The sequence below is a fragment of the Dreissena polymorpha genome, chromosome 8 (assembly GCF_020536995.1).
Source record: "Dreissena polymorpha isolate Duluth1 chromosome 8, UMN_Dpol_1.0, whole genome shotgun sequence".
NCBI classification, from domain to species: domain Eukaryota; kingdom Metazoa; phylum Mollusca; class Bivalvia; order Myida; family Dreissenidae; genus Dreissena; species Dreissena polymorpha.
Window position 1 is genome coordinate 6,474,637 of NC_068362.1, and position 27,338 is coordinate 6,501,974.

The 27,338-nt window shown below is 37.4% G+C and overlaps 2 protein-coding genes across 4 annotated transcripts in view; one reads left to right on the forward strand and one right to left on the reverse strand.

Annotated features, from left to right (window-relative positions):
• Nucleotides 1–27,338, reverse strand: part of LOC127841657 (uncharacterized) — a 425,798-nt gene that overhangs the window by 309,492 nt on the left and 88,968 nt on the right. The window lies entirely within an intron of this gene.
• LOC127841662 (transmembrane emp24 domain-containing protein 6-like) lies at nucleotides 5,524–27,335 on the forward strand. 3 transcript variants are annotated; one of them, XM_052370698.1, is made up of 4 exons: nucleotides 5,524–6,087; nucleotides 15,368–15,491; nucleotides 22,420–22,565; nucleotides 26,832–27,335. In XM_052370698.1, the coding sequence occupies exons 1-4, from the start codon at nucleotides 5,860–5,862 to the stop codon at nucleotides 27,063–27,065; spliced, it is 732 nt and encodes a 243-aa protein (XP_052226658.1). In that variant the 5' UTR covers nucleotides 5,524–5,859; the 3' UTR covers nucleotides 27,066–27,335. The 3 variants fall into 3 exon arrangements, with proteins under 3 accessions (XP_052226658.1, XP_052226657.1, XP_052226659.1); XM_052370697.1 differs by lacking the exon at nucleotides 15,368–15,491 and adding an exon at nucleotides 18,682–18,817 and having other exon boundaries at nucleotides 5,526–6,087; XM_052370699.1 differs by lacking the exon at nucleotides 15,368–15,491 and adding an exon at nucleotides 20,796–20,916 and having other exon boundaries at nucleotides 5,526–6,087.

Here is a 27,338-nt window from a genome sequence, read left to right on the forward strand (position 1 = left end):
CTCTACCTCAGTCACAAATAGAGACCGATCTGCGGACGACACATTTTTTCGCACATCAAGCTGACGCTCGGCCGATGATCGCACGGACACCGGATCACTGTGTAGCATCGGGCGGCGTCCGGATTAATGTTAAGTCTCATTAGAAAATTTACCCGACGACTGGCCCGGAAAGGAATCGAGTTGAGAACGAAAAAAGATCTGACGGTCAACGCACGGTTATCGCCCGACATCGGATTCATTGTATGTGTATCGGCAAAAAATCAAAGTATTTCCCAGGGACATATACGGAGCTCGTCATTGAACCGAAGGATTCCGGTTAATGCACGTGGACAGATCACGTGGGTAAATTCCACGCCAAACACCTCCAGCTTTAATGTTCAAGTCAAGAAAGGTCGCAGCACGGCAAATGCCATCTCCTAAAACAGAAGATCAGCTTGATCAGCCCGATGATTTTCTATGTTTCTAATGATACACTCGCATTTTAAGAGTTTCGTTATTAAATATATAAGTTCCGTAAGAAAAACGTTTGCATTATTATATTATGATATAATTCTGTAAAAGAGTAAGTTTCTGTTGTTTTTTTATTGCTCTATCGTACATAGAGTAATTCGCTTAATATTTTGATTAAAATGTTGCCAGCTGTTTGTTTTAAACGTTTTAGCACGCCTTGAGGTCATGAAAATCATCTTTAATGTCAACGCTTGCCATAACGTCTAGAACTTTAGATTCGCGGAATAGAACGCATGGAGATCCTAATGATTTTACAGTGTTTTCGAATTCCTAACATACCAGTTTTCCAATTTATCATCATTTAATAAATTAATATACACCTGTAAAACACACATAGTTCCACAATTGAAACACAAGTTCAACATTCTATAACCAGTCTATCTGTCGATGGCATGCATCTGCCATGACACACTTCCCGCATCAATCGCAAAAAAGTTATTGAGATATACCCGCTGCTCTTTCGCCGCTTCGCTGTTGCCTCCGGCCCTCTACCCTCCACCTTTTGCATGACGGCATTGTTGTATGGTCAAAGTCACTATTACAATACGCGCTGTGTGATTCTGCATTCTCGCGAGATTCAATGTGTGGAGTCAGATAATGTGTGAATCGGCCGGGCGCCAGCCCGATGATCGGAAAAATATGTCGTCCGCTGATAGGACGGTGATCGGTCTCTATTTGTGATTGAGGTATTAAACTGTGTCACTCATCGGCCGGCGTACGGCTCCGACGTGTACAGTCTTCCCGATGCCGGCGACCGGAGTATTTGTGACTGAGGCATAACCTAGCCAATATCACCGTAAAAATCAGCGTACACACTTATGCCGGTAAACTATCACTGTCAGAGTTGGGGGAGGGGGGCCTCAGAAATCATATAACGACCAACACTCACACAAGTTATAAAGTCGTGCTGGGGTTCGAACTCACGATGTTAGGATTTGCAGTCCAGCCATCTACCAAGTGAAACAGACGGGTGCGTAGCGCAAATGAGTCCAACATGTTGAACCAATATAGATCCCATTTGGGCTGTACATGGTCATGGTCACATGGGCTGGTCTATAATTGATCACATAATTATATAGTGTTTGCGCTTGCTTTTCATATCACGGTTCTATGAAATCCTTATTTTAATTTTAAACGTTTATTTAACGCTTAAAACATATAATTTGCATTTGTCCCATATGGAGCAGACATGGGTCCCACCTTTGGTCTCCTTCATTTCTTAAGATGTGCGCGACTTAAAATTGACACGAAATGTCCGGCAGCGCCAACACGTAAGTCATCGGACTGTAAATTTTAAGTGATTTACAGGAATCTTACCATATGTTTTATTCATTTCGTTGATATTTGGCCCAATATAAATGTCTGAAAAGCATGCCCATATTCATTGGTTGCAATTAACAGTTGATGCCATGTTTTCTTTGATTGTATCCAGTTCTGTGATACACATGTAAAGTACATTTATCATTGCGCGATGCCAGTTTTCATTAAGAATCCACATGGTTCCCTTTGCAAAACTCTTATGGGTTACCCATATGGAACCGATATGGGGACTCATACGGGTCCAATATATATTCTTGCTGCCGCGTCTTTCCTTTGAGATGTAAAACCGAATGCAATTAAGTTGGGTTATAACATTTTTTAATACAAGTTCAAGCGTCTCCTATCAAAAGGTTCGTTTTCTGAAATAATTCCCGTATTGTACATTATGAACGTGCCGCACATTGACCAGAGACGCAACTCGCATCCCTGAGGCGATGGCGTTCAGAAATACTATATATTAAAGAGAATCGTCGTTGGTTCTGTGTTTTCCCGAATTCGTAGAAAAATAAACACTTTAAGTTCTATATCCGCCATGGAGTTCTACTAAATCAGATACATGTTGGCGCATCATTGTCTTCATTCTATCTAAACACATATACATTATGGGTAGGTGTTAAGTATTAACGGGACGATTTCGCTTATAATCAATTAAAGCATATCTGATAAATGGCACTTGTTTATGGTTGTTTTCCACGTGGGGTTGATGGAGGTAGACGTATAACGCGGAAATCCCGCTTCGAATCGAGCTTTAGCAGGATGGCCGACTGTCGTCATGAATATAAATGCTTCAAGCCGATTTTTATGACACCTATGCGTATTTTGATACACGTTTAAAAGAATATAATAACGTTAATAGACACGTGAAAAAGAAATGGAACTCCAATTGACAAAATAATAAAATACATATTTTTTAACACTACAATTAAATACAAAAACACAGATCGTGCAAATATGTAAAATTGCATACTTTATATTTGACGTTGGAAACAATTGCATGCACATAATACCGCCGATTATAATCAGCGAAAACACGAACATTTTTTTGTAAAATGCGAATGAAATGTAATAAAACATGATACTTTTGGAGAAAAATCACTTTCAATTTGGCAATTGTATGTAGCTTCTTTATAAAAACATCCCAATTATAATGTGTTCAACAAAAGTACATTGAAATCGACAGAAGAAAATCGGCAAGCATGGTATATATAGATCTTTTAATCTAAGGAACATTAATAACTACAAAATATTTACGTGTGATCCATTAATCTGAGATTAACCAAGATTACACTGTAATTGACTATTTTAAGCTACTTTAAGCAGTTAACGTAGACTATAGAACACACGATGCGACATTTATTTAATGACAGAGAGGCATGCCATGCATGTCCAATAAAATGATCACAAACAGATGGCGACAATCTCCACGCATGACTGAGCGTATACCAACACTTTAAAGTATGCTCAAACTTAAACGCTTCGTGCAGCCAGAGGCGTAGAAAGTGTATCGAGGTAGAATTAATCGCTCTTTCACATAGAAACTAACATTAACCAGTATATTTAATTGTATGTATAAATTTTTATATGAATGTGCAATTATTCACCATAGTCGCAGATTTATAACTTAATGTACAGTGGCGTAGCATGCGTGTTACCACAACCGAATTTTAATCAAAGATATGTTAATGAGCGTTGTTTACTAGATCTCTTATTTATGCAAAGGAAGTTAATTAGAATCGCTAAGTTTGTGCCCTGTAAGTGACTGCGAAATAATATATGAACCGTGCTCTGTGAAAAAGATGGTTAATGCGTAACGTGTCGTCCGAGATTAGCATGTGCAGTTCGCACAGGCTAATCAGGGACGACACTTTCCGCCTTAACTGGATTTTTGCTAAGGAAAGACTTTCTTTTAACATAAAATATTATATAAGCGGAAAATGTAGTCCCTGATAAGCCTGTGGTGACTGCACAGGCTAACCTGGGACTACACTTTACGCACATGCATTAAACCCCTTTTTCACAGGGCACGACCCATATGTATCCGTATTAGGCAATTTAAAGGTGTATACTCACCCGAGACCTTCACAACAGTTAAACAGCAACATTTTAGACAAGCTGAAATGTTACCAGCTGTGACAGCCAGACAGATATGACAATGACACATGCTGTAATGTATCACTGGCTGGCGGGTTAAATATTAATGTACCTCCGAGTATTCTGGATTGATGTTCTTGACTAACTGCTGTTGAAGTAAATGTGTTACAACCATTTTAATTGTCTAGACTTTAAAGCAGCATATCGACGGCTTAATTGTTAGTCGGATTGTAGTTTTTGGGAATTCCAATTTAATTGTGCTTTTGATTTAGGCGTGAGTTCGAGTCCACCAGAAGGCGTGTATCTAAAAATATAGTTGGCAGAATATATTCTTTATTGTCAAAAATATTTCATCAAAATACTCATTTTACTAAGAAGAAGACATACAATTTGTGTTTTATCATACTTCTATGCTGATGTCGGTTTGATACCAAGGTGCCAAGTAGTAGTAGTAGTAGTAGTAGTAGTAGTAGTAATAGTAGTAGTAGTAGTAGTAGTAGTAGTAGTAGTAGTAGTAGCAGCAACAACAACAACAGCAGCAGTAGAAGTAGTAGTAGTAATAGTAGTACTAATAGTAGTATGTTATGTTATATCAGATCCTTGCCTATAGGACGTTTTAATTGGCTGATTAATTTGAGGGAACAAGATAGTATTTGATTGGCTGACTAACTCGTGGCCACGAGTTAGCTAAGTCGGGATCTCGAGATCTCGAAATTCTCTCCTCTTTTGTTTAATGCACCCTTCCTTTATTTACTGCACCGCTCTTTTTTTTAATTGCACTCCTCTTTTATTTAGTTTTGCACTCCTCTTTTTTCTATCTTGTGGCCACGACATAGCTTACTCGTGGCCACGAGTTACTAAGTCGTGGCCACGACCACGAGATAGAAAAAAATAGGAGTGCAATTTAAAAAAAAGAGGAGTGAATGTCACCTCTATGCCACCGTACAATGTTTTCTACACAAAAAGCAACAAAGAGCTTAAAACGAATTTTACAAATATTAAGCGCAATCGCTCATGACGTCATGATAAACAAGTCAAACGTCATAACACATAATGTATTCCTACCATTAATGCACAGTCGTAGCAATTATATTTCATAAGTTCTTTAAAGATTTGGGCGTTTACGTAAGATAAACATAAAACAGTTTACTGTCCTATCGCTGTGTCATATATAAGGCTCTGTATGCCTAGCCGTTTATTATCCATGACGAGCCTTAAATGACGCAACAAAAAAGCAGCAACCTGTTTTTCTCTGTTTAACGTGTCTATGTTTATGGGAAACAACGTCTAAACATCTCTTAACTAAAAGTTTCAAGGTTTTCCCTTAATTAATATCAAAATTACTTAGTACATTTCAATATTATATACGTTTTTTCCCACTCTTTATACGACTCGAAATTCAAACTTTAAACTGCATTTTGTTTAGTTGGCAATCAAACAACATACAGCGTTAAAAGTACAATTAAGTCAGATATTTAACCTATCTTACCAGGCTAATTTAGTGTGAAATTGCAGTCGTACACCTTTTACGGATTTATACGAACCAGTGCGTGACCGTTTAAGTTGTACTCAAGCTACGCACATGGTAGTTTTCCAAATATAGAGTAAACAAGCGTAGTTAAATACAGTATTACAACAGGGAAACCGGCTGGCAATTTTATCAGTAAAATGGCAGATATGAATACTTGAAACTCCACGTAAAAGGGACCGACTGACTTAGTTCCCAATTTTATGTGAATTTATCTGTGTGTTCGTTTGACCACGTATGGGAACAGAACCACAATCTCGCTTTAAATAGTGCAACAACGTGGACATAGTGTTTAACGAAACGTTTTTGGAGTAACGTACGCACATAACCACACGCGTTGTATGTTTAGTGAACGTTAAGTGTATCCTGTAACTTAATACAGTTCCGGATTATAGATAGGAGTGCCTACCATGTTATCGCAAAGAACGTTGACCGGCTGGTTGCGGGTTACATGTTTGTTGTTAATATTTTGTCGGCTATCGACGTCGGAGAAGGTCCTAGGCGTGGAAACAGACGAGTTTGATTTCGACGGACTTCCGGGCGCTCAACACGAGTTTAAGATTGAAATCGGAGCCGGAAGGGAGGAATGTTTCTACCAACCCATCGTTAAGGGCGGTAAACTGCATGTGTCTTTTGAGGTATGTTTTTTTTAAATATAGCATTCATGTATATTACGATCTTATGTAAATTATGGTACCTTATACATACATTATAATGCAGATAAAACAGAAAGACGCTCAATGAAGAAAGAACACGATCGTGACACGCAAATGTTGAAAGAACAATATTACGCTAAATGCAGACACAAAAGTATGAGTTTGAATGCAGATATAACAGTATGACGCTAAAGGCAAATTAAACGGCATGACGCTCAATGCAGATAGAACAGTTTGACGCTCAATGAAGTTAAAACAGTTTGACGCCTTTAAAATGCAGATAGAACAGTTTGATGCTCACTAAGGATATAATAGTATGACGCTCAATGCAGATAGAACAATATGTCGCTAATGTACTGGCAGATAGAATTGTATGATGCTTAATGCAGAAACAACAATATGACGTTAAATGCAGATATAAAAGTTTGACACTTAATGCAGATAGAACACTATGACGCTCAATGCAGAAAGAACAGTATGATGCTCAATCAAGATAGAACAGTATGGCGCTCAATGCCGATTGGACAGGTTGACGCTAAATGCAGATAGAATATTATTTCATTCAATTGCCTTTTGCTTTTTTCAACTTGAATAACAAAGTAAATCCCCACAAGCATCAAAATAAAACTGATGAGATAAATACAAGACGAAGTTTACTATCGTTAACAATTTTTTTCGCTTGGCCTGAGAATTTAGTGTTTTAAAATCGTTAAATAAACTGATCTGTATTCAATACTATTAGCTAGTATGCTCTATCAAATGCAGATAGTTCCCACACGCTATTGATTGGTTGAATACCACATGTTATTGATTTTTTGATAAAGGTCGTTACGCTCGATTGGTCATTGTCGGCTCGGGTACTACTTACATGTACCCCGGGTACTCATAAGTATACTTACATGTACCCCGGGTACGGTAAATATACTTAATCGTACCCGGTCGATATTAGACTGTATCCGAGTTGTATTCCCGCCTAAAATCCGATATCGTAAAACGAGCTACCGATTATCTTTAACAAACGTCTCTTTTAAAAAACTGCGTCAACATGCTTTTTGAGTATGAGTTTCGATAATATAGAGACCATTTTACAAAATATTGACATAAATGTGAATATAATTAATAAAAAAAAGCCGACAACGACCTTTTTAGCGTTAAATTTCCCGGGTACGTTTTAGTATATTTACCGCACAGGTTGTTAGCGTGTGGCTATGATATTAATTAGTGAAAACATCATTTTGAATGATAAATAATCATATTATAACGAAAAATTAACTTTCCTGAAAAAAAAATCACTTTCAAATATATATATATATAACAAGGTATGCCAGGACTCGAAATTAACACTCGCACACTCGCAAAATCCGAGTAAAAAATACCGATTGCGAGTTAAGTTTAAAGCCACTAGTATATTTTTGTGAGTAAATAAATAGTGAAAAGAAATGAGTAGGTATAATGCTGCTCGACGTCATGATCGCTAAATCTTAGGTCAATTTATAGAAAGCTCAAGTACCCTTATGCGTAAGCGCGCACCTTGTATGTAGACTGGTATATACAGATACGCGGATGGTATTGGTACAAAGAAAGTGAAACAGTAGACTATTCACACATGTTCATTGAAGCGAAAAATTACTTGTCACTTTATTCCCACAGACGGAAATAACACAAAATATACATAATAAAAAAGATAAAGCAAAGTTAAGCGTTTAGTTAGAAAACACGTATTTTAAATCCTTCTAAGAAAACAGTGAATTAGTGGGGAAAATAACTTAAAATAAGACTAAAACTTGTTGTAGATGAAGATGGTCAATCAACCTGGTGTGGGCCCTTATGGTCCAAGGAACTGATATCTTTGTATGGTTGCAGAAATAAAATGTGTATACATGTTAAGCACTTTTATTTGTTTAAATAGTACTAAACTAATGTTCAAGGTTTTTTATGTTTCCATCAAAATTTGCGAGAATGTTTTTGATTTTGCGAGTTGGTATTCAAGCTGCTTGCAATTTGTTGCAAGTAGATAAAAAAAGTTAAATTCAAGCCCTGTATGCAACTCAAAATCACCCCAAACGGGGTGCATCGCTTTGAACAGCCGTATCTTCATCAATTTTGCAGCGATTTTCACGATATTGGTCTTATTCAACGCAGAAATGAATTCTGTTTCTGGAAATGTATATGTCTTGCAATATTTTTACAAATGCTGGGTCAACTTTTAAGAAATAACACGATACACAACTCGCATGACCCAGTTGACAATAATCATGCAGTCTTTATGAATGAAATTTCCAGTTGTAAAGACACACCTCCGCATTGGACCAATGAAATCACTCGTGTGTTTGAAATGTCAGTTGAAATGTATGTACACAAAGGTTTCAAACGGCGCTGGACAGTTAGTCTTGATGCATAATGTAACGACAAGAACGGTAATAATGTTTTTTTCATACGTTTTATTGAATTATGGTATCGAGGTACATGAACTTCGTTTTGAAGATGCCCTTTACTCCGTGAAGATTTCAGTCTTAAAGACTTCATGATCATTGTCAACTGGGTCATGCGAGTTTTGTATCGTGTTATTTCTTAAAAGTTGACCCAGCATTTGTAAAAATATTGCAAGACATACATGTATACATTTCCAGAAAGGAAATTCATTTCTGCGTTGAATAAGACCGAGATTGTGAAAATCGCTGCACAATTAATGAAGATATGACTGTTCAAAGCGATGCACCCTGTTTTGGGGTGATTTTGAGTTGCATACCTTGTTATATTTATATTTGATAGTGGTTTTTTTCATAAAAGTTAATTTTTCGTTATAATATGAATATTTATCATTCAAAATGATGTTTTCACTAATTAATATCATAGCCACACGCTAACCACCTGTGATTTACCGTACCCGGGGTACATGTAAGTAGTACCCTAGCCGACAATGACCAATCGAGCGGTAGGCTCAGTTACCACATCATGGCAAATGCTATTTATTAGTTAATACAATTCGGTACCACAGGTTATTTATTGGTTTATAGAGGTAGTTATTGCTTTTGAACTGTACTTAATGTCGTTCTATACACAGTATAAGTGGGCTGTTAAATTGTGAAAAAGCAATAGTCCTTTATTTTAAGTAAACGTCATTTACATAACGTAAGATGTTCGCATTCACTTTTTATTTACATGTGGAACATGGAACATTGTGTACAGTGCATTGTATCGAAACTAGACATTGCTAAATATTAATTACCAGCAGAACATCAACAATGGTGATAAAACGTTTTATAAGCTCTATCCATAAACATATGCAGATTTAAATTCTAATCTAAAGGCATTTGTCACAAAACATTATGTTATGAAGTCCAAATAAGCAGTTTTAACATTTAAGAGCTTCAGATTTTTATCATCTATTTAAACAACAATTTAACACGGTTGACCATGCGTTTAAAACCCTTGTAGTTGTTTTTTTAATGATTACAATCACATAGAATATCAAACTAATTGTTGCACAGTTTTGCCCAATAAATTTAATAATCACACATTACGCTTTCTACCTAATATTGTTGGGAAATTCCAAACAAAACTTCGTTTCATGCGTGTTTCTGATTAATTTTATGAAATCAACATGTTATGAGGTACAAATGTCAAATTCGCAGCGCACTGCACACATGGACGCACACGCGCATGCGCTTACAAAGCCACATCCCGTCTACTCTTCCTGTGGCCAGTATTCAGTGTAGGACCTACAGTAGTACAACATAGGTCCGACCGTAAAGGACATCATGATCCAACCATATAGGTACTTTTTCTGAAAATAAACATGATAAATCGTTCAACTAAATTACTAATTTTCGAGTTTCAGTTGTTGTATCTTTAAATTAAGATAGACGGATTTCTAGTTCGGGTGTTGAGGGCGTTAGGGTTGGTTGTTACGATCCTAATCAACGGCTCCGATAGCAATTATTTTTAAACGACAGCGGCAAGTATGTTAAGCAGTCATTTTCGCAAATCAACCTTTTATGCTGAAATGAGCGGCGGTCTGGGAAAACTGAGACTAATGCGTATCCGTAAAGTGTCATCCCCAATTTCTGATTAGCCTGTGCAGTCCACACAGGCTAATAATGAACGATACTTTCTGCGTTAATGGAATTTTTCGTTAAAAGTAAGTCTTATCTAAAAGAAAATTCAGTCTACGCGGAAAGCGTCGTCCCTGATTAGTCTGTGCACTTAGTCCCATTTTCCCACAGCGAATCTTATTTATTTGCTATCTGGTCCCTGATTAGTCTGTGCACTTAGTCCCATTTTCCCACAGCGAATCTTATTTATTTGCTATCTGGTCCCTGATTAGCCTGTGCACTTAGTCCCATTTTCCCACAGCGAATCTTATTTATTTGCTATCTGGTCCCTGATTAGTCTGTGCACTTAGTCCCATTTTCCCACAGCGAATCTTATTTATTTGCTATCTGGTCCCTGATTAGTCTGTGCACTTAGTCCCATTTTCCCACAGCGAATCTTATTTATTTGCTATCTGGTCCCTGATTAGTCTGTGCACTTAGTCCCATTTTCCCACAGCGAATCTTATTTATTTGCTATCTGGTCCCTGATTAGTCTGTGCACTAAGTCCCATTTTCCCACAGCGAATCTTATTTATTTGCTATCTGGTCCCTGATTAGTCTGTGCACTTAGTCCCATTTTCCCACAGCGAATCTTATTTATTTGCTATCTGGTCCCTGATTAGCCTGTGCACTTAGTCCCATTTTCCCACAGCGAATCTTATTTATTTGCTATCTGGTCCCTGATTAGTCTGTGCACTTAGTCCCATTTTCCCACAGCGAATCTTATTTATTTGCTATCTGGTCCCTGATTAGTCTGTGCACTTAGTCCCATTTTCCCACAGCGAATCTTATTTATTTGCTATCTGGTCCCTGATTAGTCTGTGCACTTAGTCCCATTTTCCCACAGCGAATCTTATTTATTTGCTATCTGGTCCCTGATTAGTCTGTGCACTTAGTCCCATTTTCCCACAGCGAATCTTATTTATTTGCTATCTGGTCCCTGATTAGTCTGTGCACTTAGTCCCATTTTCCTACAGCGAATCTTATTTATTTGCTATCTGGTCCCTGATTAGCCTGTGCACTTAGTCCCATTTTCCCACAGCGAATCTTATTTATTTGCTATCTGGTCCCTGATTAGTCTGTGCACTTAGTCCCATTTTCCCACAGCGAATCTTATTTATTTGCTATCTGGTCCCTGATTAGCCTGTGCACTTAGTCCCATTTTCCCACAGCGAATCTTATTTATTTGCTATCTGGTCCCTGATTAGTCTGTGCACTTAGTCCCATTTTCCCACAGCGAATCTTATTTATTTGCTATCTGGTCCCTGATTAGCCTGTGCACTTAGTCCCATTTTCCCACAGCGAATCTTATTTATTTGCTATCTGGTCCCTGATTAGTCTGTGCACTTAGTCCCATTTTCCCACAGCGAATCTTATTTATTTGCTATCTGGTCCCTGATTAGTCTGTGCACTTAGTCCCATTTTCCCACAGCGAATCTTATTTATTTGCTATCTGGTCCCTGATTAGTCTGTGCACTTAGTCCCATTTTCCCACAGCGAATCTTATTTATTTGCTATCTGGTCCCTGATTAGTCTGTGCACTTAGTCCCATTTTCCCACAGCGAATCTTATTTATTTGCTATCTGGTCCCTGATTAGCCTGTGCACTTAGTCCCATTTTCCCACAGCGAATCTTATCTATTTGCTATCTGGTCCCTGATTAGTCTGTGCACTTAGTCCCATTTTCCCACAGCGAATCTTATTTATTTGCTATCTGGTCTCTGATTAGTCTGTGCACTTAGTCCCATTTTCCCACAGCGAATCTTATTTATTTGCTATCTGGTCCCTGATTAGTCTGTGCACTTAGTCCCATTTTCCCACAGCGAATCTTATTTATTTGCTATCTGGTCCCTGATTAGTCTGTGCACTTAGTCCCATTTTCCCACAGCGAATCTTATTTATTTGCTATCTGGTCCCTGATTAATCTGTGCACTTAGTCCCATTTTCCCACAGCGAATCTTATTTATTTGCTATCTGGTCCCTGATTAGCCTGTGCACTTAGTCCCATTTTCCCACAGCGAATCTTATTTATTTGCTATCTGGTCCCTGATTAGTCTGTGCACTTAGTCCCATTTTCCCACAGCGAATATTATTTATTTGCTATCTGGTTCCTGATTAGTCTGTGCACTTAGTCCCATTTTCCCACAGCGAATCTTATTTATTTGCTATCTGGTCCCTGATTAGCCTGTGCACTTAGTCCCATTTTCCCACAGCGAATCTTATTTATTTGCTATCTGGTCCCTGATTAGTCTGTGCACTTAGTCCCATTTTCCCACAGCGAATCTTATTTATTTGCTATCTGGTCCCTGATTAGTCTGTGCACTTAGTCCCATTTTCCCCACAGCGAATCTCATTTATTTGCTATCTGGTCCCTGATTAGCCTGTGCACTTAGTCCCATTTTCCCACAGCGAATCTTATTTATTTGCTATCTGGTCCCTGATTAGTCTGTGCACTTAGTCCCATTTTCCCACAGCGAATCTTATTTATTTGCTATCTGGTCCCTGATTAGTCTGTGCACTTAGTCCCATTTTCCATCAGCGAATCTTATTTATTTGCTATCTGGTCCCTGATTAGTCTGTGCACTTAGTCCCATTTTCCCACAGCGAATCTTATTTATTTGCTATCTGGTCCCTGATTAGTCTGTGCACTTAGTCCCATTTTCCCACAGCGAATCTTATTTATTTGCTATCTGGTCCCTGATTAGTCTGTGCACTTAGTCCCATTTTCCCACAGCGAATCTTATTTATTTGCTATCTGGTCCCTGATTAGCCTGTGCACTTAGTCCCATTTTCCCACAGCGAATCTTATTTATTTGCTATCTGGTCCCTGATTAGCCTGTGCACTTAGTCCCATTTTCCCACAGCGAATCTTATTTATTTGCTATCTGGTCCCTGATTAGTCTGTGCACTTAGTCCCATTTTCCCACAGCGAATCTTATTTATTTGCTATCTGGTCCCTGATTAGCCTGTGCACTTAGTCCCATTTTCCCACAGCGAATCTTATTTATTTGCTATCTGGTCCCTGATTAGTCTGTGCACTTAGTCCCATTTTCCCACAGCGAATCTTATTTATTTGCTATCTGGTCCCTGATTAGCCTGTGCACTTAGTCCCATTTTCCCACAGCGAATCTTATTTATTTGCTATCTGGTCCCTGATTAGTCTGTGCACTTAGTCCCATTTTCCCACAGCGAATCTTATTTATTTGCTATCTGGTCCCTGATTAGTCTGTGCACTTAGTCCCATTTTCCCACAGCGAATCTTATTTATTTGCTATCTGGTCCCTGATTAGTCTGTGCACTTAGTCCCATTTTCCCACAGCGAATCTTATTTATTTGCTATCTGGTCCCTGATTAGTCTGTGCACTTAGTCCCATTTTCCCACAGCGAATCTTATTTATTTGCTATCTGGTCCCTGATTAGTCTGTGCACTTAGTCCCATTTTCCCACAGCGAATCTTATTTATTTGCTATCTGGTCCCTGATTAGTCTGTGCACTTAGTCCCATTTTCCCACAGCGAATCTTATTTATTTGCTATCTGGTCCCTGATTAGTCTGTGCACTTAGTCCCATTTTCCCACAGCGAATCTTATTTATTTTGCTATCTGGTCCCAGTGGCATTGTGTTATATGTTACCGCAACATCTGCAATTACTTGGAGCCATAGGTTTGGGAAGTATGACTCGTTGGTGCATGTTATAACACAGGCTTACACAGCGACGTGATGACACCGTCACACGTGCATCATTTGAGTCTCGTTCTGGTAAAGTTGGGCTTAATGCGTGTCTGCACAGGCTAATCAGGTGCGAAACATTTCGCTTTTTTGTTTTGTTTAAAAGTGATCACTTGTTAGCGAAAATCTTAGTAGACTGCACACGCTGGGACGACTTAACGCACATGCAATAAGTCCAGTTAGTAGACTGCACACGCTGAGACGACTTTACGCACATGCAATAAGTCCAGTTAGTAGACTGCACATGCTGGGACGACTTTACGCACATGCAATAAGTCCAGTTTCCTAGAACTAGGATCTTTTCACTAACCCTTTGCATGCTGGGAAATTTGTCGTCTGCTAAAATGTCGTCTGCAGAATTTCTAAAATTAGCATTTTCTTCTATTTTTTTCAAAGAATACTATCAGAATAGCAAATAGTTTGGATCCTGATGAGACGCCACGTTCTGTGGCGTCTCATCTGGATCCAAACTGTTTGCAAAGGCCTTTAAAATTCGGTTCCCGCACTGAAAGGGCTAATACAGTCGGTTCGTCGATACCGCCGTTCAACCAATTTCTTGATAAAAACAAACATACACATTTTTAGAGTTTAAACTGAGTATGAAAAGAAACAGTGTATTTTTTTTTTGCTTTTACACTTTTGGTTGATTAATTTCACTGAAGTAACATTTTTTCTGCAATGCCAATGAGAAAACGCGTCACATAATGGCTATACAAAAAATAGGGACCGTGTCAAAACACTCTGTACATGGTTCAACGCACTGTAAATATAATAAGCGAACTTGAACACAAATATTTAAAGTTTAAACGAAATACAATTCACATTTTGTTCCAATTCTTGTTTTCACAATAATTGGGCTATCTTGGTGGTATTATTCCCACCATCTTCAAGCTTTAATAACAGGTTTACACAATCAAATAAATTTTAAATAAGGAAGAGAAAAAAATAATAATTTAACTATGTTACCCATTTGGGCGCCGGAACAGAAGGAAGACCATATGTGTTGTTAGCTTTCTGTATGAGCTGCAACTGTTGTACACTCGGTCTTATACGGCGCAAAACGTGTCTTGTCAAGGTCGCCATTTTTATCACTTTGCAGTGAAATTTTGTCGCGATGACGTAATGAGTATGATTTTATGACGTCATGATTTGTTTTCGAGTTTCAGTTTGGGTTACCGGTATGTGATTCGACACATGATATCTACGCTATTCGGAAACCGCAGCCTCTCCAATAATGTATCGTGAGAAACAGAAAAGGTTAAAAAATGATGATGGTGATGATGATGATGATGATGATGATGATGATGATGATGATAATGATGATGATAATGATGATGACGATGATGATGATAATAATTTCAGACATGTGTTATACTAAACAGATCTACTTTTCCCATAGCTACAGTAGCTGCGATATTTTAATACTATTTAGTTTTGTTAGGTCATCTATGGAGGAGATATAAGCGTCTACCTTCGGGACGCTACTGCACCACAGCACGTGCCAAACGTCGACGCGCACGTTAACGTCCGTGACGGAGTTATGCTGATGTCAGCAGAACAAGCGGGTACCACGATTTAGATCTAGAATAAGATGAAAAGATCTATATGTACTGCATGCAAGTGCGGTGTAGGGAATTGTATGGCAAACGTGGACGTAACTAGGCATATATCAGCTATTGTATATGGGATTTCATTTGTAAAAGTATGTGCGTATTTAAATCCTTACGCAATAGTCTATTTCACTCAAATTGCGCAAATAAAAAATAAATATCCAATACAAGTGCGATGCGGTAATCGGCTAGACATGTTGACAACCTAGACAACAGAATGACAGCCTCGGTTCTGTCCAAGACCGATGTTAAAATCCCGCGTATCATTTGAGTGAGGGCGAGATCGGGTTTGCAACAATACGTTATCAATTACCGCGCATATAATTGCTGTACATGTACATCCAGATGCGGCCTAGTTACGCGCCATGCATGTATACTAAAATGTCTAACAAGCCGTTACTTATTCAGCAAGCTAACACTAACCTCATGGCTGGAATGACACTAATAGGACGTACCAACGGTGTTACTTTCTATTTATATGTGGGCATGATTTCGACTTATTACTTGTTCGATTAATTTGAATAAAATGTCTTTCTTTTATTTTCAAAGCATGAATCTTTAATAGCATATTTCCATTCTTTTGCAGATGCTTTCTTTGAGATGTTGTGACAACCCTTCGTTGTGCTATTTGTGACACATACACTACAATTCTACATACTATACATTATAACTATATCTTATCTAAACTACATGATAACTTTACAATATACAAACTATACAATATGACTTTTCACTATACAAACTAAACTTTTAGTTTATAACTTATCATGAAAGAAATACATTATAACTGTTCATTCGATTAAGCAAACTATAAATTATAACTATTCAATGGAGTTAACACACTATACATTATGACTGTTCATTAAGCAAACTATACATTATGACTTTTCATTAAGCAAACTATAAATTATGACTGTTTATTTAAAGCAAACTATACATTATGAATGTTCATTAAGAAAACTAAACATTATGGCTGTTCATAAACTATAAATTATGACTGTTTATTTAAAGCAAACTATACATTATGACTGTTCATTAAGCAAACTATACATTATGACTGTTCATAAAGCAAACTATACATTATGACTGTTCATTAAGCAAACTATACATTATGACTGTTCATTAAGCAAACTATACATAAGAACTGTCCATTAAGCAAACAATACATTATGACTGTTCATTAAGCAAACTACGTTTTTTGTATATATTATGACTGTTCATTAAACAAACTGCCCTTACATTATGACTGTCCATTAAGCAAACTATACATTATGATTGTTCATTAAACAAACAATACATTATGCCTGTTCATTAAACAAACTACACATTATGACTGTTCACTATACAAACTGCACATAATACCTTTCATTTGATTAAAAACTATACTTTATTTATTTTTAGATCACCTTTGACACAATCTTATTTCAGTTGTGTGTTGCACAGTTTTGATGATGGTAATTATTACATATCGAGGTTAACGTTAGTGTGTGTTTTTTTATATATAATAATGTATTTCAGTTTATCTTTGAAGACCATTTTCATTCCAACAAACGCATGTTCACGCCTTATTCGGAAGGTATTGCAGGCTTGGATCAAATAACTCACGCGACGCAACTTTTGTTCGCAGTTAAGAGTTTGAGATATTACTGGTTCCGAACCTAAGAGATATGACTGGTTCCCAAGAATCACAAATTTAACTGGTTCCGAGCATAGGTCGCATCAAAACCCAGACGCCATTACGTCCACGTGATAAAAATATTATTTTCATGATATATACCTCGTATTTGTTATGTTATTGTTTCGTGATTTATTGTAGAAGATTGATAAAATGGCCATTCTGTAGAAAATTGCGTTCAATTTTATTAAAATAAGACAATATTACAAACCGAAAATATTTCAAGATCAATAGGTCATTGTCGACCTGAAATTGCCCACAAGTCACCCGGATGTGACTAGAAGCCGATTTTTGTCACACTAGGGTGACTTCAAGTCGATTCATGTCACCCTGGGGTGACATGAAGCCGATTCTAGTCACCCGGGGGATGACTAGCGTCGGCTTGAATTTACCACAGGGTGACATGAATCGGCTTCTAGTCACCCCGAGTGACTTCAAACCATTTCAGGTCGACAATGACCCAATGAGCATTACTATGGTTATCGTAAGGGAAACAATCGCACTTGTGACGTTGATTCAATCTTCACGCAGAGACGTCGTTCCATGCTCTAACATACCATCTCTGACACCACAAAAAAATCTCCCAGATCTGGAATGAATTTTTTGTTTAAGCTATATTATGAAAAGTATTATCATTTTCTTTTATATATTAAAATGGTGTATAATTTTAGGTTACAAATAAACAAATAAAGTTTCTGAGTAAATACAAGTTAAAAAACCAACAACGGGAAAATTATCGCATGTACAACGTGGCTCGGCTATCATCACGTGGTTGGTTATAACGGGAGGGAGTTGATCCAGCTATAATGGTTCCAGTCAATTCTATTTGCGGAGATTATGACGTACCATTTAGGTCAAAAGTCAACAAGCCCTACTAGGTAAAAAGAGAAATGTACGTCGACGTACGATATGTACGTCGACGTACATTATTTTGTACTTCGACGTACAAAATTGTACGTCGACGTACAAATTTTACCGACCCTTGAGTGTTAGCCAATCAGAAGACCCCTTACATCTGTTGCTTTTATCTGCATGTTAAACATTTACTGCGCTCTTTTCAGACTCTTTATACGATTTTTATTTCAAAATTTGATTCCATATTATTTGGCCTATGCTTTCTAAACAATCGTGCTACCACAATAAAACAGCGGAAGTCTGCACTTTGTATTTGCAACCTGCTGTGGTGATCCATATCCCTTATATCCCGTCAAGTTATGACATATAGATCAGACAAAAATGTACGTCGAAGTACAAGTTGTACTTCGACGTACAGATATTTACGTCGAAGTGTATTTCATATTTGTACGTCGAAGTACAATTTTTGTACGTCGACGTACAATATTTCTCTTTTTACCTAGTAGGTCTTGTTGACTTTCGACCTAAATGATACGCCATAGGAGATTGAGTTTGCGGAGAAACGAACCAGTTTCCGTGTATTTAATTGGCGTTCCTGAACTTTCTGTTTTGTAGGTTTTGAGGGGCGGTGACGGTACCAGTGCCTTGTTCTTGCTAAATCAGGATCCCGTCACGGGGATATTCACAATTCTCCAGAAAACCGAGCAAGTTGCCCGGGGTGGATTTCAATATGGCCCCTTCGAAGAAACCCGTATTTGATCTTTTTATACAACCCAAGTTTATCCCCAACAAAATAGCTTCCGTTCGTCCGGTTGAAGTTTTTACCAAATGCGCATGTTTTGCACGTTCATTGTTTTTACTCAGAGCGCTGATTCAGCAATGCAGTCGGGCTTTAATGAGTTCATCGTTTACTTTATTTTATATTTAATATATGTTTATTGCCATGTTTTTCTTACACTTTTGACATGGTTTATACGTTGTAATCGTATAATCAAATATAAGTCAGTAATATTTATAATAGAGTGTTACTCGTCATTGCATGACATACGTAAACTTGCGATTGGTCATGGCGTCATTTATAAGACATTCTGCCACTGTCTCTCTGATTCAAAAAGGGCAGTTGTCAGTTACTGGCGTAAGTATGTGAACCTAGTGCGGGTAAACCAGGTAACACTGTAAAATGTAAATAATTGACCGACGTCATATGACTAAAGTACGTACTGTTGAAAACGGCAAAAAATCGGGCCTATCAAACAAACCAATAAACAACGTTTGTCTGTAGCTTAATCAGCGCTTTAGGTGTTTCCCATGAATCTCTATATGCATTATTTTCCTCCCGAAGCATGCTGGGTTATCATGATCACGTAAAATCACTGACCTTTTTTTCAGCAGAAAATTATTTACGCTCGTTGAAAACCGGAAGTTTATATAAACATTCTTTTCACAAGTACACTGGCTATTCATTCTTACGTTTTTCACTTTAAAAGACACGTATTAGAACATTGTGTAGTGCCATTTTTCACGCATATATTTATATTATACCGATAATAGTGGTATTTTTAATACAAATAAATAGACTGTCAATAATTTCTAGATGCCTTTTTAAACGAGACTTGCGTGATCAGCAGTCATTCTATAATTACTAAATTAATATTATTAGAAAATTTGCTACATAAGGTCATATCTGTAAATACGAACATGGTAAGCGCTTATATGAGACTTGTGCTGAGAAAACTGTGCATAATGCATGTGCGTAAAGTGTCATCCCAGATTAGCCTGTGCAGTCTTTATCAGGGACAACACTTTCCTCTTTTATGGTATTTCTAGTTTCAAGGAAGGCCCTCCTTACCGAAAATCAAGTTTAGGCGGAAAGTGTCGCCCCTGATTATCTGGGACGACACTTTACGCACATGCATTAAACCCAGTTTTCTCAGAACGAGGCTCAATTATGATCTTTCCACAGGAATACGCAACCAATCTTTAGTAGTTATATTCAAATGGACCATGCTCTGTGAAAAATATGTTTAATGCATGTGCGTAAAGTGTCGTCCCAGATTGGCATGTGCAGTCCGCACAAGCTAATCAGAGACGACACTTTACGCTTTTATAATTTTTCGTTCCAAAAGTCTTTTCTTAGCAAAAATCAAGTTTAGACGTAAATTGTCGTCCCTGATTAGCCTGTGTGGACTGCACAGGCTAATATGGGAAGACACTTTACGCACAAACCCCCTTTTCAAAGTGCAAGGCCCAATTATATAATATACATTGCGTTTTTTATTTATTTTAACAAAATGTTTAATATTATAATGATTAGTAACAACTCGTGCAATAATATGTTGTTTGCAGATCCTGATGTAATTATATATATTGCAATAAATAACACATCACGTATTGATGCTTCTGAATGTGCATGTACTAACATGTATGGTGTACTGTACCGTAAACATTTATTTTTGAACTTTTTATATGCACACATAAGTATTTATCTTTATTTCTTTTAGATTTTTCCCCGTTTAACTTAAAGGGTTTTATTCACAGATTGACGACAAATGCCAAAATCCGACTGTGAACAATTCCCTTTAATGGATATGGTTACTTGGTTTGCGCATGTATTTACTGCCTTGTTGTCATGCTACGTGTTTTGGGTGCATGTGCTGAACTGTTCGGTATCTTTGGTTTGTTTAAGGTGTTGCATGTGCTGAACTCTTTGGTGTTTTGGTGTCTTTAAGGTGTTGAAGGGCGGGGATCAGCTGCTTGATTACTATATTAGGAAGCCCTCGCTTATCACACCAGTACAGGAGGCCCGCACGCGGCCCCGCTGGATAGCGGAAGTAGATATCGAGGAGGAAGGTATACATTCCCGCTGCTTGCTAACATTCAACTGGGCCTGTATTCAACCCATTCTTACATTTAAGATTTAAGAATAGACTAAGACCGCCCCCCCTCCAAAAAAAGTCGAGCTTTTGAATATACCGGTATATCGACTTACAGTGGTGATAATGTCATCAACAAACTACTTTACATGAAGAATAATGAAGATAGGATAAACTCATTTCACGTTTGACTCAAAATTAAAGCAATTCTTGAATATTCGTCTCTTAATAATATTCTTTATTCATAGACTAAGTATAATGATTGTTTGTTGAATACGGGCCACGATACTAGGATGTCAACTTAATTGGCATTAATTGAAGCAATTGACCACTCGCCGAATGTCAAGCTAACGGTTCAATGGATGAACTAAACAGATACGGTTTATCAACGCCACTTTTTCCGTAAAGCACATTAGTTTGGTAATAACGGCTAATGATGCCATATTGTTTTGATCGATTAACCGCGAATCAAGAATGGAAACGGGTTAGTTTTTTAGAGCTAAAATTGCGGTTAACAGATATTGTATGTATCCCACAGGTGTTTACTTTGCTTAATAAATTACAATGAGAAGTGATTTAAATTTCTGCATCGAGAGCTTTGTTTGAATGGGACTGCCACAGTCATTGGAGGGGAGGGGGGACCAAGATTATTTAATACCAGATTTGTTGTTGCCATTTAAGTATTGTTTGCATGCATTCTATATGAAATATGGGCAATAACTGTATAAGGGAAATGCTGGTAAAAAGCGAATTGATCTCCCCTTTTTACATTATATTACAGTTATTTAGACTAATAATTTTTTAACATATTTTTAAAAGATACATAAAGGAGTCAATAACGTAGTAGTTACGTTGTGTACGTGGGTATTTGATCATTAATACTATTAAGCACGATTAAGCACATTATAAGTGAAATAACCACAGTGCAAGCACTTGCCGAAAATGTGTCTTTTGGCCAGAAGGCCTCTACTTCTGGGCCTAAGGTATTTACTACATATATATAACGCTGTTTCTATAGCACTTTTATTATATGGCCATTGTTTTAAGATCTCAAATGTTTCATCGAAGTTTTTGTTCTTATACAGATTATTGATGTATACACGTACGCAACGCGGTGTTGGATAATTGCAGCATGTTGTATGGCATATATTTATATTATGTATATTTTTAAAGTAAAGTGTATTGCGCTTAGACACACAATTAATAATTGTGAATAATTGAGAATATGAGATCAGAAGTAAAGATATTTGATATCAAGTTAAATCCATTCTTTTGACTTACTTAGTAATAAGAAATCTTTAAATAAAAAAACACGTGTATTGTATGTGTATTCTATATCAGTAACTGAACTAAAATCGATTAACGTCCGAAATTTTTTAATTACGTTAAAACTCCTCTAAATTGCATTACGAATCGTTAAAACAGCTCGAGTATTGCCTATCATTGACCGAACCATGGATTAGAAAGGCGTCTCTTTCAGGCGCCTACGCCATCTGCCTGGATAACACGGCGAGCCGCATGGCGTCCAAGCTGGTCTACGTGTACCTGGTGACGTACGTGGAGGAGGAGTGGTCAAAGTACCGGCAGGAAATAGAGGACCTGCAGCTCACCGTCACCAACTTTTCAGTGAGTGCGCGTGTTCATATGTTTTAATGTATGAACGTAAAGTGTCCAGCTAGAATTGCATGTGCAGTCCGCACAGGCTAATTAGGACCGACACTTTGCGCCTAATTAGGATTTTCGTTAAGAAGAGACTTCATTTCAACGAAAAACTCCATACAAGCGAAAATTGTCGTCCCTTACTGCGGACTGCATAGACTAATTTGGGACGACACTTTACGCACACGCATTAAGCCCAGTTTTCCTAAAACGAGGCTCAATTAAGCCTCTGTCACACGGTCATTGTTGAGGCTACGATCGATCGAGAACGATCTTGCAATATTTGTACACAATTTAATACACCGTGCTGTCATGCCGGCCTAATTTACATACACTTATTTGATACTTAAAAAAACATTACTAATTGTGGAACACGATTTTACACGAAAGGTCGCAAACGCCAATATGATGCTGGAAGATTTTTTTCGTAACGAAGTGAAAACTGCGCTTTCCGCTTGTTAACATGAGGTACACACAAACATGATCAAAATCCTTTGGGTTATTTATAGTCATTCATGTTAAAGTGACGCATTCCAAATCATAAAAGGTTACTTATAGAGAAAGCTCCACGACTTAAAACAGTTATTCTGAATTGACGCGGTCTTATATTGGCACATTTGTAGACGTTAAAAAACAGTTAACAGTTAAGATTTTTCAGGATTTTGATTTTATTTTTTATTTTTTTGATCACGTGTTTGTAAACAATTTATCACAAAGATTGTGTTAATCGCAAGTTATTTTATTTACAAAATGCAACATTGCAACCGGCTCTTCAACGTATGTATGTTCTACAGGCGGTTGAGATCATAATGGACATTGGTGCAAATACAATAAACGCAGTATGTATTGAAGTGCAACCGTGGTGTGCTTGATATGTGCTTGATATGGTGTTCAATTGCGATCAGGATGCTTTGGGTTTGATTGCATTGCAGACATACGACCGGTCGTACATGATGGTCATGGCGTGATTATATAGTGATGTTGTTAATGTAATGTTTAAGGGAAATGGTGGACATCCGACTCAATACCGCGAATTTATTAGTGATTTCATCAGAAAAAGATACAATAAAGGAAGTAAAATTTGAGCAATTTGATTTAAGCCTATTCCTCAATCCGCATTTGAAAGTCACATACAATGGAATGTGAAAGTATCCTTATTAAAATTAATCATAGTTGTTTCGAATATTTACAATAATTTGATGCTATTTGATTTGGTTTAAAGAGGCCTCTTCACAGATTTTGTCATGTTTTGAAGTTTGTCATTAAATGCTTTATAATGATAAATTTTAACATTGGATCTAAATAGCTCCAGTATAAAATCAAAAATAAAATTAAATAAAGAAGAAAAAAGTAACCGTTAAAAGGGCTAACCTCTGGAGTTCTGGAGTAAAAGCCTACCACTCGGCCTTCCGGGCTCATACTATAATGAATGTATTTTATACTTTATATTAGCAATCCTCTTAGTTTCCCAAAATATAACGACAACAACAGAACTCTCTAAATTATTCAATCGTTTCGCGTTGCATCGCGTTATAATTTTAAGGATTTTAAATCGTAAAAAGATGCATATAATGGCTATTTTAGAGCATGGTAATTGTTCAGTATTATTGTTTTTTCTCACATATCATAACTAAAACTATAAATTGCGAATCTGAAACATTTTTTATTTATTTTTTTCAATTTACCAAAACGTAAAAAGGCCCCTTTAACGGACACTGATACGATCCCGAAAATTTCATCATATCGATTGCTTTAGATAACACTTTATAACCCGAGATTTGCTGTTCAAATACCGAAACTACTAAGTGTTACTATATTAGCTATAGTAGTTTATTGTTTGGCTCTTGATTTGATGCGTCCAATCGTCCAATACTAAGAAAGTAATCTAGGTTTAATCTATCAATTCACGTATTAACTAATTATATCTTCCAATCAGCCGCCGCCATTCGTACCACGTGACCAACCGCCATTTTAGTTTGCATTTATTCCTAAAAAGAGCACCCCTCATATTCTTAGTAAACTGATGAAACTCTTCCTAGTTTGATATTTAGAAAATAACACGCCTATACTTTCGAGGAAATGTTCATATTTCATTGCGTTAAAAAGAAATGTACGTGTATCAATCATAAACAAGTACGAAATCTAAGAATTTAACAATTCTGTAATGAAACTGAAATACAATGACTCAATTTTTTTATGTGCAAATACCGGTACATCTCGAATACGAAGAAAAATGTAACATAATGAGTAAAAAATATTATTACCATGAAATAACTATTTTTGTATTTATTTCACTAAATGTACGTAACTATTGGCATATTTCACACTCAAATGTATGTACGGTACGTGTTATACATGGACGGAACCCGTCTTTCTAAAACAAACAGAATATTGATGGAATTCTTGAAATGTTAAGATCAATGTTTTGAGTAGTGATCGAACTCACTATTAAACAATCACACTCGCGTTAATACGCTGCAGACCGACTGTTACCGTTTAAATGCAGATATAACTACTGTAACAGTTATTTTAATATATAATATACAGAAGAAAGGCCCAAGATTTGATCCTTTAAGGACACCACATAGACGTGTCTTTTCGTTTTCTGAATCTTTGAGTTTCACGAAGGAACTTTCATAGCAGAGATACAGTGTCGTAACAGCAACTAGAAATGGCGCGCTAGAGGCCGACGCGTATCCCCACGCCGCATAGATGTTATATCAAAAGGCAATTTTGGGTGGGCAAGGCGTATGTTGGTGGGGCCCCGGGTGGGTAATGTGGACATGGATAGTCGAGATAAACCGTGTTGTTATAAGAGATGTTCGGTATTAATTTGAATTTAATTTGTAAATAAATGAAGAAGTTATGTTAAAACAAAATTTTGGGTGGGCGTGGGCCAGGTCGCCACAGGGTTGGTAACGAGGCCATGCATAGTTGAGATTGACCGTGCGAAACAAATTTGGGAACGGAAAAAAATGGGTACAAGAAAAAAATAGTGTACGAAAAAAATTTGGTACGAAAAAAATGTGGGTACGAAAAAAAAATGGAAACGAAACAAAATTGGGTATGAAAAAAATTGGGTACGAATAAAACATTGGGTACGACAAATTTTGGGTACGAAACAAATTTGGGGGTACGGGGAAATTTGGGTACGAAAAAAATTGGGTACGAACAAAAATTGGGTACGAACAAAAATTGGGTACGAACAAAAGTTGGGTACGAAAAATTTTAGGTACGAAAAACAAATGCGGGTACGAGAAGGTAGTACCCATGGACCTCTCAATAAATTTGAAAGAGGACGGGAACCAAGCTGCCTTTACCTTTATCAATTACCCTTGATTGGGAAATGCAGACATGGATGGTCGAAATAGACCGTGTTGTCATAAGAGATGTTCAGTATCAATTTGAAGTAAATCAGTGTATAAATGAAGAAGTTAATGTAAAATAACTAAACAAATGAGTGAAAATCTCTGAACCGGCCCCACCCCAACCCCATCGGCCAATATCTCCTCCTACACTATTAGCACTTGAACCTTGAAACTTACACACATGATAGCTATGATCATATGTGCGACGGTGCACTATTTGGAATTTTGATCTGACCCCTTGGTCAAAAGTTAGTAGCATGTGCGTCGATTGGGTTGGGCCGGGTCAGAGATTTTCGCTCATTTTACCCCAGTTTACCCCCATAACTTTTGACCCAGGGGGTCGGTCAGATCAAAATTCAAAATAGTGTACTGTCGCACATATGCTCATAGCTACCATGTGTGTAAGTGTCAAGGTTTTAGTGCTAATAGTGTAGGAGGAGAAAGTGGCCAGGGCGAACGAACAAACGGCGGACATAGCCACAATATCCCTACGCTTTTAAAAGCTCGGGGATAATTTACCCATTTATGCCTAGCGTCCTGAAAAAAGGACTTTGCAAACAGCGAAGACCCAGATGAGACGCCGCATGATGCGGCGTCTCATCAGGGTCTACGCTGTTTGCTTATAAGAATTTCTGTAAGAAATTTTCTAAATATAGAAAAAAATATACTAGACATCCCTAATTTTGAAAATAAATGGATCCAATTTAGAAGGATGGGAGAGTCCACTTGGCATAAATGGGTTAATGCCTGACTTGAGTAGTGGGTCAATTTACTATCAATCAAACAGGTCGTATGTGACAGTGATATATCACATATGTGATGCAGACCATATTTTTATAAAGTTACTTTTCTCCTTTATTTTCAGGAAACCATCAAGAACGTACAGCAGTCGATCACCGACTCTCTCGTGCACCAGGCCTCGAGCCGTATGAATGTCATTAGGGACTGGTATCTAATCACCGGTAACAACACGTACGTCCAGCGGATGTCCATCGCCATGTGCCTGGTCATCGTGATCAGTTCCTGCGTCCAAGTGTATTTTGTGCGGCGGCTGTTTAGATACACGAACGTCACATCGACTAAGAAACCCCGCGCGTAGCCAACGTGTTAATTGATTGTGGTGATTTCGATCTCCTAAATAGTGTTTGACTTTTCTTGTATATATACAGACGATGTGAAATTGAAGGCATAATGAAAGGCATTAATATGTTTTTATTTGCAAAACTTATTCACGCATTTGTTTATCGTGAAAACTTTGTCAAGAGTTGTACTGTTTAATTGGAATTTAGTTCGTTTTAATTTCGCGGGTTATCCCCGTATTGTAACTAACTTATTAACTAGACCAAAAATAAAATAAAAGTAAAACAAATGG